This window comes from Macrobrachium rosenbergii, chromosome 8, assembly GCF_040412425.1.
Source record: "Macrobrachium rosenbergii isolate ZJJX-2024 chromosome 8, ASM4041242v1, whole genome shotgun sequence".
Lineage (NCBI taxonomy): Eukaryota > Metazoa > Arthropoda > Malacostraca > Decapoda > Palaemonidae > Macrobrachium > Macrobrachium rosenbergii.
Genome location: NC_089748.1, coordinates 10636030 through 10648529, shown reverse-complemented (window position 1 = coordinate 10648529; position 12500 = coordinate 10636030). Strand labels below are relative to the sequence as shown.

The window sequence follows — 12500 nt, the reverse complement described above, 5'->3', positions numbered from 1 at the left end:
TCATAAATAATTTAACTTGATATTTCAAGTAAGGACAATCTCTCTCTCTCTCTCTCTCTCTCTCTCTCTCTCTCTCTCTCTCTCTCTCAGGAAAAGATACTGTTTGTGTGTGTCCAAGTAAATTAACATATACCCTACCCCCTCCCCTCCTTTCTCAAGTTGAAGAAAAAAGACTGGGAATCACTATTTGTTTGTTTAAAATGTTAAAAAATTTACTACACAAATGCATGGAAAATATTTTATTATATTATTATTATGAAAATATTTTATTATTATTATTAATCTTAATATTGAAAATTAGTACTTATTAGGTAAATCATTCATTTATCATACAAAAGAAACATGTACATATTGCATGTAGGAAAAATTCTCTCATCTAAATAAGAGAGAGAGAGAGAATTATTATTTTTACTTATTATTATTTAATCTTATTAAACTTAATATTAATATTTGAAAATCAGTACGTACTGTAAATTATTATCATAAAATGTACCTTCTAAAAATGCTTATACTATCATTCTGAAACACTTTTATATCATTTTAATATAATTTCAATAGTATTTTCATATAATTTTAATTTTTCAGTAGTATCAATTCTGAGCATCTATCTTTGCTTTAATGAGGTTGGGTCCATCCTGAATGGAGGGGAGAAAACCAGTTTCTCTCTCTCTTTGAGTTACGTATTATTTAATCTTAGAGTATTATTATTATTATTATTATTATTATTATTATTACAGTAAGCCCTCCATATTCGCAGGGGATGCATACCGCACTTAGAAATAGCTAAAATCCATGAATACTTAAAACCCTTCTAAAAGCATTGGCAACTGCCTATTTTGATAGTTTAAACACAAAAAAACCCTCTAAAAATGCTTATACCTGAGTATTTTAATTTTTTTATCACAAAAAGTTAATTTAGTCATGAAAATTATATGAAAATCTAGTAATTAGTGAATATTTCTCAGTGAAAAATACCGCGAACGGGCGAACTTTCTGCGAATATTGGGTATACACGTTTCATAGAGAAACCTGCGAATGCGTGAATCCGCGAATAGTGAGACCACGAATACCGGGGATTTACTGTACAGGCAGTCCCTGAGCTACGACGGGTCAGGCTTACGATGATCCGAGGTTACGACGCTTTTCAAATATATTCATCAGAAATTATTTTCCGGTTTACGACGCATGTTCCAGGGTTACAACGCATCGTACGCCGATCCAATGGAAGAAATATGGCTCCAAAATGGCAGAAAAATCAAAATTTCGATTTTTTTATGAAAAACTCAATAAAAATGCAGTTTACATCGTTTTCAATACACCCAGAGCATTAACAGTAAGGTTTTCTTAGGATGTTTGACGATTTTTGATGATTTTTCAGCTTACGACGATTTTCGGCTTACAACGCAGCATAGGAATGGAACCCCATCGTGAACCGAGGACTGCCTGTATTATTATTATCACTATTATTACTTACTCTTATTAATCTTAATAATATTTGAAAATTAGTAAATCATTTTTTTATCATAAAATATTGTATTTAGTCATGAAATAACATCAAAATACACTAATTAGTGAATATTTCCTGATGAAAAAATCCGCGAATTGCAGAATTTTTCGCGAATAATTTACAGACACCACAGAAAATCCTGTGAATCAGTGAGTCCGCAAATCGTGAGAACGCAAATACGGGGGTTTACTTTATATACTGTATATATATAAAAGTAACCTCTCAATTATCTAGATTAACAGAGCCAAAGTAAAAAAAAAAACATCTAGAGGAGTAAAATGACAAATTTTGAAAATAATTTGTATTTTTCCTAACATAATTTACAAACCTGAGGCCTTTACATATGAATTACCTTCAGCGCGAGCTGGAGCAGGCTATTCTACACAACAAGGTTGTTCAGTAGTTGAACTACCAGTGGGAGGGGCGAGGGGGACCCTCACCACCTCCCTTCGCTGAGTTGCGCAACCACTTGCCTTATAGCCCAGGAAACAGAATGAGGGGTGGCTAGAGGTGGGCAGTGTATGTAAAGACCTCAGGTTTGTATGTAGGAAAGTACAAATTATTTTCAAAATGTGTTATTTATTCCTATATATTCCTATACAAATACAAACCATCAGTCTTTACATAGGAAGGCTTACTGATTGGTGGAAGGATCTGAGTAAGCTTCATAACCTACTGTAGGTTCGCCTCACCTACGACTTTTTCCTGGTCGTGTAATGTCAAGCAAAGGAAGTAGTTCAATGCCTCTGATCAGGGGAATAATTGTGTGCTCGACTGTCAGACTTCCGGACTTTTCAAAGTAATGGGTTTGAAGGCAACATTACTTTGAAAAGGCCTGAAAGAACACTAGGTCAGAGACAATAAAGCTATGATAAGCAACAGGTTAGTTTTATTGCCAATCCCTCTCTCCCCTTGCTAGAGAGATGGTAGGACTTGCTTCTATTAGATCATAACAATGGAAAAAATAGAAAGGATGACTATTCACCTGCATCTGTGTCCATCCAGCACATGCTGGCTTAACAACCTATCCTCTGCCCGCCAGAAGAGGAGAGGTATGAGAAAGGGAAAGGAGGGGGCCAGTCACATGCACTCGCTCTCACTTCTACTACCGTACACCTTAGACCAGATGCTACCTGTCCTGCTAAGGGAACTGGATGAGTTACATTTGTTGAGCAGCCACCACAGGGCCCAAGGAAAAGGTGTACAAGGACCTATGGGCAATGTCCCTCAGGTAAAAGGAAGTGAATGTTGTCTCACGTGACCACATTCCTGCTCTCAGCACCTGATTCACCAGCTGGTTCTTCTTGAATGCAAGGGATGGAGCAATGCCCCTGACTTCATGACCTCTGGGCTGGAAAGTACCCGAATCCTTTTTGTGTGAAGTTGAGTATGCCCATTTGATCATCTCATGAAGCCAAAAAAGAGATGATATTCTTGGACACCTATTTCTTGGTCTTGATAGTGCTAACAAAAAGTCATCACCGCAGCACTCTAACTGGACAAAGTAGCATCTCGTCTGGTTCATTACCTACAAAGTCCTTTAGGGAGGGGATCAAGAAGGACTCAAATTTAAGATCAGGGACCGATGGATTCTGAGTCTTCGCTACGAATTCTGGGACAAATTCGAATGAAACAGGTCTCCATCCCCTTGAATGTTTAACATTATCAGAAGGACCATGGAGTTCCCACTCTCTCTGCCGATGCCAGGGTAAGCAGAAATACAGTCTTGAGGGTTATATCCCTGTCTGATGACTCTCGCTGAGGCTCATAAGGTGCATGAGTCAGGCTTTGAAGGATGAGAGTCACATCCTGCTCAGGGGGCCTGAGTTCCATGGAAGGGCAAGACTTTTGAAACCAGCATGGATATCTCCCATGAGGAAGCGAGATCTACTGTATGTCTTTTAGATGTAGGACTAGGACCAGGGCGGCTCTGTGGCCCTTAATTGCGGAGACAGAGAGATGCTTCTCTCGGTGAAGGAAGACGAGACAGTCTGCTACCTGCTGAATAGTAGCTCTGACTGGTGAGAAACCCTTTCCACGACACCAACCGCAGAAGATAGCCCATTTCCCTTGGTAGATGTGCGCAGAGAATTTCTGAAGATATCCAGACATCTCCAATGCTGTTTGGTGAGAAAAGCCTCTTTCTTGCAGGAGACGCTGGATAATCTCCAAATGTGAAGGGATATGGATTCTACAGACTGGTGGAACCTCTCCACGTGGGGTTGGCAAAGGAGTTTGTGCCAGGGAGGAATTTCTCTCGGTGCCTCAGATAGCAGAGCTAGCAGGTCCAGGTGCCAATCGGCATGTGGCCATTTGGGAGCCACCAGGGTCATTCTGAGGTTTGTGGTGATCATTACCCTGTTGAACACCTGATGAATAAGACAGAACGGAGGAAAAGCGTACGTGTCGAGATTGTCCCAAGGGTGTTAGGTGTCCTCTGTTGCAGCCCAAGGGTCCGGGACAATGGAGCAGAACACCGGCAACTTCCTGTTGTTCCAGGTTGCAGACAAGTCTATGACTGGATGTCCCCAAAAGTTGAACAATCTCTCCATGATGTCTGGGTGTAGGAATCATTCTGTCCCTACCACTTAACTCTGATGGCTGAGTTTGTCTGCCACTACATTCCTCTTGCCTAAGGTGTATCTGGCTGACAACTCAACTGAGTGTGCTACTGCCCACTCGTGCACTTGCACCATCAACTGATGAAGATGAGGAGACACTAGACACCCTTGCTTGTTGATGTATGCCACTTCCGTGGTACTGTCACTCATTAGTACCATGGAGTGGCCCATCACTCAATCCTGGAATTCTTGGAGAGCTAGGAAGGCTGCCTTGAGCTCCAGGATGTTGATGTAGAAGTGCTTGTCATTCTGGTTCCACACCCCGGAGGTAGTAACTCCTCCAAACGTGTGGCCCATCCCTCCCTCGAAGCATTCGAGAACAAAAACATCTCAGGAGGGGGAGTGTGAAGCTGAACTCTTATTAAGAGCTTCCTGTCGTCTAGCCACCAGGCAAAGTCCTGTCTCACTTCTCTCTTGAGAGGAATGGGAAGGGATGGCAGATCCCTTGCTTGAGACCAAAACTTCTTCATTCTCCATTGGAGGGAACAAAGGTGAAGCTGCCCATGAGGGGCCAGCTTCTCCAAGATGACAGGTGACTTAGAACAACTTGCCACATCCGAGCTGGTTGTTCCTTTCGGGACAGGAACGATTGTACTGCCTCCCCGGCCCTGCTGACACGAGAGTCTGAGGGAAAGACTCTCACTGCTGCCTTATCTATCAGCATGCCCAGATACTTTATCCTCTGCTTGGGTATGAGATCTGACTTCTTGAGATTTATCGCAATGCCTAGGCTGCGACAAAACTCAAGAAGGTGATCTCTGTCCTCGAGCAACTTTGAACAAGAGTTCGCCACGACTAGCCAGTCATTGAGATTCCTCAGAAGAAGCAACCCGTGCGAATGGGCCCAAGTTGACACAAGGAGAACACGCTCATGAACACCTGGAGCGGTTGAAAGCCCAGAACAAAGTGCAATGAATTGGTACACCATCCTGTTGAATATACAGTGGAGGTACTTGCGGAAGGACTGATGGATGGGTATCTGGAAATATGCATCCTGCAGATCCAGAGTAAGCATGAAGTCAGACTCTCTGATGGCCACGAGTGCTGACTGTGTCATTTCCATCTTGAGCCAAGTCTGGCAAACAAATCGGTTCAGGGCAGAGAGATCTATGACCGGTCTCCATCCCCTTGATGCTTTCTCTATGAGAACGATCCTGCTGTAAAAGCCTGGAGACCGATCTGTCACGACTTCCACAGCACCCTTCTTCAGCATTGTCTTCACCTTGTCCTGAAGAATGAGGTCCTTTGGCGAGCTGGGAACTTATGTCTGCAGATTGACTGGAAGGTTGGTGAGGGGTGGAGGAGACTTGAAGGGTAGTAAATAGCCTACCCAAAGGGCATTTACTACCCAGGTCTCTGCTCCATGAAGAGGAACGACACCCCTTACTTCCTCTACCTGGCTGGGCAGAAGACCGAAAGGGTTGCTGATTCATACCCTTCCTGACGGGGCCAGGAGAGGGCTGGGTGTTCCTATGAGGGACCTTAGGATTCTGGGGTTTCCTAGGACCCACAGAGGAAGGGCCAGCCTGACCCGAAGGTCAGGCTGCAGTTGTGCATGAAGGCCTGGAGGTCTTTGCCACTGCAAAGTGGACGAGGCGGTCATTGTCATCTGCTCTTTGATGATCCAGTGCGGGAGATGCCTTCCGCATGAGCTGCTCCAATGACAGACCCTGACCAAGACGAACTAAGTCTGAGCCAACCTGAACTGTCGGAATTGACCTCTCCAAGGGCTTAAAGAATTTCTTCTGATGAGGGAGAGGTGGAGGAAGTAGCTTGAATGAGCGGCTGGCCCAAAGTGAGATCTCCTTCCCCAGAGACAAGAGAGCTCACCTGGCCCAGGACTGGCTCGGCAAGCTTCGACCACAGCAATTCTAGGACCAAAGGAACAACCTCATCAGTTGCCAAAGCCTCTTCCCTTAGATTGTTGTACTGACGAATCAGTTTAACAATCTCCAAGTAAGACCTCTGCAGTTTGGGGGTGTCCGCATCCTTGGAAAGGGGTCCTCCGGCCCTTCCAAGTCGCGGTCTTTCTGAGTTGTTCTCTCTGCAGGTGAGAGACCCTCATCAGAACCCCCATGTCCTCTCTGACACCCTAGCATAAGTCCGTTCCGGTCCTAAGACCGAACCTGGGGTGTACAAAGGGCTATGATGGGAAGCCAATTTCTGATTGTCAACCCGAGTCCTGTCCATTCCACGGCTCCCAGAATATCCCCAGGAGGTTGAAGGAACAGGTGAGAGAGGCCTAGCACCCTTCCCTAACCTACTGGAGGCTGAAGTCCTGGCAGGAGAAGAAGGCTGTGAACGACTGTCAACCTGTGGTGACAATCGCTGCACAGGTCTGGGAGAGATCCCATCACGCGAAGGTGAACTGGGGTTGTCCTTAGGGGAGAGCACATGCTCCTGTGAATCTGCTCGGAAGCTATCCCAATGAGTGGGACCCGCCCCCGGGAGAGTGAATGTGCACCGCCGGGTGGGAGCGTGGGCTGCCCCAACAATCTGCTGGAACCGAGGCCTCAAAGCCTGAAGAAGATTGAGTGGGGGACCACCTCCATGCTTTGATGGGCGTGCAGACTCTAGTGTTGGCATCGCTGTCATAGGATACTGGCCTCCAATTGCTGAGGCGCGGTTCGTAGGAGCAACGACTTGGTTCGTTGGAGCTGCAGCGGTGGGAGCAGTGCCTGCACGCTGTATGCTCGCTCTCTTTGTGGGCCACGTCCCAGTCTGGTGACCATGAACGCTTACTGTAGCCGTGCAGGTCCATGGGAACCCAGGTAGAAGAAACTTTGGTGACACAGGGTGGGGAGACCCGCTCACGCGGATTATCTGAGGCACTGTGTGCGACAGATGACGTTACTACACAGGGTCCGTAATGGGTATGCGTTTCCAAGACAAATCCTTGGAGCCTCATGCTGCAGGTTCTTTACCAGACATAGGAGACGTTTGTTGTCTGGAAATGGTGCCTTGGAAGTCGGTGAACGTGGGGGGACCATGTACACGGACTTGGCTCGTGGAAGCCTCGTCATAGCTGGTCAGAGCAAGCGCTGCTTCCACGCCTCGGGTGTCGATGGAGACCCTAGATGAAGTTTCTCTGTATGGGGACAAGGGAGAGCTGTAGAGAGAGATCCCAATGCTTCTTCCGTGGAAGAAGTCATCTTCTGTGGAAGAAGACATGCCTTCTTTCAGTCAAGAGCAGCAACCTTTTCCTTCCTTGGGTCTGTCTGCATAACGGGACCCTTGGAAGGAGAAGGGGAGGAGACGAAGACAGGAAGTAGTGAAGACACCGATGATGACGACGAAGGCGAACGGGGTCTCTTCTTCAATGTCTTCTTGCGGTCGTGCTTGTACCTCCTCAACAACTTGTCCAGGAGGAGATCCTTTCCCTTTGCCCAGAAGAAGATTGCTCTCCCCCCTACCAAACAGAAGAAGCCCTCAAGCGATCATGATCAGCCTCCTCCCTCGCTCGTGAACCACTTATTGCTGAAGCAACAAGGAAATGTGGGGAAGTGACCTCATGAACTCTCCCCTAGAAGAGGTAGCAGCTACAGGGAGTCGCATGGGAAGAGACAGGGAGCTACCCGGTGTCCTTGGAGGAGAATACCCCTCCGAGGACAGACAGGCAGCCCTCCTGGACTTCCCCTTACCAGCGAACCACATCAACTGCTCCGGACACCAATTACGACACTCCACACAAGTATCAGTAAGAGCACACATTTGCGACAGCTAGTATGAAAGGAAGCAATTGCAAAGTTGCTTCCCTACAGCAGGGCACAGACGAAGTAAAGGCTCAGATGATTCATGGGTCTGCACTGCAAGAACCAAGAAAACAAGAACAGATATCTCAATGTATCAATATAACAAAGCACAACACAACAGGGATAAACCGTGATGAAGTGCAAAGAACAGCCGCCAAACATCGGGCATAGGAAGACGAAGAAATGTGTCCACTCTGAACGAAGGCTATAAAGTAAGTGGTTGTGCAACTCAGTGAAGGGAGGTGGTGAGGGTGCCCTTCCCACCAGTAGTTTAACTACTGAACAACCTTGTTGTGTAGAATAGCCTGCTCCAGCTTGCACTAAAGGTAATTCCTATGTAAAGACCGATGGTTTATATTCGTATAGGAATAAACAGCAACTGTGTACCCATACTCTCCCTAACTTGTCAACACTACAAAAGTGTAAACACTTAACATACTTATACACAACATGCATCACACTTTCAACTGAAAATTTAATGCAAATGACAACTAGCAAGCTTATTTCCCCTTATTTATAACAAAATATACTGTATAAATATACTGAAACAAAAGCAAACTTTTTTTTTTTTTTGTCTTACACAACATCCAATATGGTAGACCACATCACCAGAGAAAAATGAGAATCACTTTCTTTTTTATTTTGCCCAAACCCATTTCAGCACAGTCTTTAAAACATCATACACAAAAAGAGCAAACCATTTTGCCCAAAACCCATTATAGCACATACACAAAAAGAGCAAACCATTTTGCCCAAAACCCATTATAGCAGTCTTTAAAATACATTGTACATAAAAGAAGCAAACGTGTGTGCTGCCCTGGGAATTTATGATGGCTAGACATGTAAAAACTTGTGAGGAGGTTTACAAGTCCTCCTCCAACTCCTCCCCCCTCTACCAGCTTCACTGTGTTGTAAAATCATTACAGTATACATGCTGTAAACCATCAAGCCTTGATTCGCCTGACAACTTGTTTCTTCTGCAGGGTTAGAACCTTCTGTGTCCTCTTAGGACAAGGTGGAGCCATGCACAGCACATGCACCACAACACAGGACCTGCTATGCTGCAGGCACTGCAATGAAGGCTGTGTTCTGGATAAAGCATTACACACAGCGAACACTTGCAAACCGTTCAAAACAGTGACTGATCACACACGAATGGATAAAGAGGAGAAAAATGCTCTCTTCCAGCTGAAGCCAATTAGAGAAGCATGTGTTTATGATGCAAATGTCTACCAGCCATTAAAAGGCAAAAAATCACAATGATATGTTCGTTTCTGCCTATAGCAGGAAAGCTTAAAAAAACACGAGTGCTTGCCCACCCAGGCATATTCTAGCATATGCTACTAAACTGCTGACGTATCCTTATCAGCCAATTAAAAGGTATAAACAAAGTGACTTATGATGACATATTCAGTGATTTCGTGCTTTTAAGCAAATAATCACAAAAGCTTACTGTCTGTCTCTCTCTCCCTCTTTTGCTTTATCATTTGTAATGGTTTTTCATAATTTTTTGGGGGGGTTATTAATCACCTTATGCAATGACAAAACACCAAGAAATAAAAAATGAGGAATGATAGGAGAGAAAGGGAAGGTAGGTGTGTGTAATGTTATCAGTGTGTGTGTGTGTGTGTGTGTGTTACAGGCTGTATGTACATATGAAAGTGTTTCTTACCACAGTACTGGTTGTTCTCTCTCTCTCTCTCTCTCTCTCTCTCTCTCTCTCTCTCTCTCTCTCTCTGAGTTTGCAATGTGCATGATTAATATATTTTATTACAAGTTACAGTACAATCATATACTTTAATAAAATGTGAATAAACAGAAATGTGTTACAGGCTATACGTATATACAGTATAGTGCATTTTTTGTACGATACTGGTTGCTGTCTCTCTCCCTCTCTCTCTCTGTATTGTGCAAGATTATTTTATTACAAGTTACAGTACAGTACTGTAATATTATTTAATAAAATGTGGAAAACGCTAAAAGTATAAACACAAAACAAAAAGATCTCTAATGAAGTTAAATACCTGCCTACCCCTCTCCACCCATCCCACACTGCATTCCCACCCCTCCCTGCCTGGGAAACTCCTTCCTGGTCACCCACCGTTTCCAACAACCTCCATCTCTGTGTGCTTATTCCTTTAAACAGCACTAATACTACTGCCACCCTCTCACTGCGTCTAGCCATCCCAACCCCCACCCATGTTAACTTTTTTCCTAGCCTCCCAACCCCAAAACCCTTTCTCAGCCTGTTTATGTGTAAGTAGGGTTGCCCACATTTCCTTAAACCTGTGCATCATTGCCAACCATCAGTGAGCAGGTTTTCTCAATTTATTTGAGATTTATACACACACACACACACATAAATATATAGTATGTATGTATAACAGGGATCCTAGGTATCGACAGTGCGCATGTTTTCTGACAACACTTGGCAATGATTAGAAAGTCATTTGAATGACATTCTGTAAATTAGAGAGGTGCTGACAATTGCTGACATTCGAGACATAAAAGGGATCCTGGATGTGCACTTAGTTAATGGCAGTAACATTTAATTTAATGGCAGTGATTTAAGAAATGCTTAGTCAATAGCAACGATTTAAGAAATGCTTAGATGACAATACTGGCCCATGAGAAGCTGTATCCTTCAAATAATATTTGGAAGCGATTAGAAATACACAGTTGACATCATTGACCCGAAAGAAAGAAGTTCACAATCTTATGGGTAAACCAACCACGATTCATCAGCAGTTGGATTGAAGAAGACTATGGATACATACGTACTTGTATACATATGATGATACATACGTACTCGTATACATATAATGAAGACACCCATATGAAGCAAGAATATGCATAGTGATAGACGAAACAGTGACGTCATTCAGAGCATGATGTGTTTGTGATGTCGATGTACTTCTAATCGTGCTCAAAAGAGAGAGACTTGGGGTGAACAGGCACAGAGAGAGAGAGAGAGAGAGAGGTTAGGGTACAAAGTATGGTAAGGATTATAGTGTTTTTCTCTCTGAAAACTGGGGAAACCTCCCATAGATTTCACTGCACTCTCGTTAACCACTAAACTTCAGCAATACAAAGACTCTGTAGCAGCTATCTTAGGTGTAAAAGTAAAACCTTAACTGAAAATATAGAATGAAACTTAAAATTATTCTTCATTTGCCATTCACTCCTAATTGAAAGCAACCTTAGTGTTCCTACAGAAGAGGATTCCATGTAGACTCAGAAGAGAACCCACCCACTACTCGTCCAGAGAACCCACCCACTACTCATTCAATTGCTACCTTAGAATGGTAACTAAAACATATTTATCTTTGGTCTGGTCCCTGGGGTCAGATTGTGCCCAGATAATATAGTGCTCAGGATATGTGCAATCAGATAATAAAGGGATTACTGTATGTATATATATATATATATACGCCTGTATGTATGTATATATATACCTGTATGTATATATAATATATATATATATAATATATATGTATATGTATATATTATATATATATATATATATATATATATATATATATATATATATATATATATATATATATATATAGTGTGTAACAATGAATTACCTAAATATGATGTACATATATGTTGTTACTATTTAACACTTATTTGTCAAAGGCACAGCATATTTATATTTATAGTTTATTGTTCAATGTTTTATGATACAATGTATTTCATACATTTAATATATTGAAGTGTTTAACTTTCTTTCCTGTCAGATGATTAATTAGAACAAACTAGTTTGGTGTTGTCCTGTTTATCTTTATGAGTGGCAGACATAAAATCACACACCGAGTTTGAATTGTAAATGAATGCACATGTTTGACCATACTGTACTTAACGATATTGTTACTGCTTCATGTGCAGGGCGGTGAAGGTGATCTCACGGGAGGCTTTAAACCACTACCAGGTCTTAGGTCCTGGTTCTCATACCTGCATAACATTTTTGTCGACTTTGCACCTTTCCTTTCTACTTGTCTTCATAAGGCTCTAATGCAATATTTCTTAATTATAAGAACAAATCTTATATATTACTGTAGTCTTCTCCTGCTTAGCTAGTTTTCTCCTTGCCTCCTCGTTTTGCTTTGCTAACAATATTTTAAAGATATTGCCTCAGCCACCCTCTTTCTAATAAAATAAGAACTGGCTACACCATTTCAAGTAAGGACGAAAAACTGACACGAAGAAGAGCATTAAACAATAACTACAATCCTAGCTCTGGCCTGGCTATCCATAAGATGTTCAGAAGGATATTATCTGCTGTGTGTAGCAAACATTTTCAAAGCTAAATTATTTATACCAATACTAAGCTATCTCTCTCCAAGAAATGGACATGTTATGTGCCATTTGTGTAACATCTATAGGAAACATAAGATTACATTACATGCCTGAATACTTGTAAAAATGCCAAAACTTTATATCCTACCTCACTGCGGATTTCCAGAATTGCTTTGATGCCACACTGGTTACCAAGTTGGATGTTGTATAAGCAGTAACTGACAGTACAGATTTAGTTACCCCTAGAGTACCCTGAAGCAATCCTGTTTTTCTGACAGGTGACTCTGGACTAGATAGTTCATCTTCTCCACTCTCCAA

General features: G+C 42.7%; 1 protein-coding gene across 1 annotated transcript in view; it reads right to left on the bottom strand.

The window, feature by feature from the left end:
• The window catches only part of LOC136840600 (NBAS subunit of NRZ tethering complex-like), a 791298-nt gene that overhangs the window by 86146 nt on the left and 692652 nt on the right, over nt 1-12500 (bottom strand). Inside the window, 1 exon segment of the mRNA XM_067107278.1 lies at nt 12331-12500. Within this exon segment, the coding sequence (XP_066963379.1) occupies nt 12331-12500 (170 nt within the window).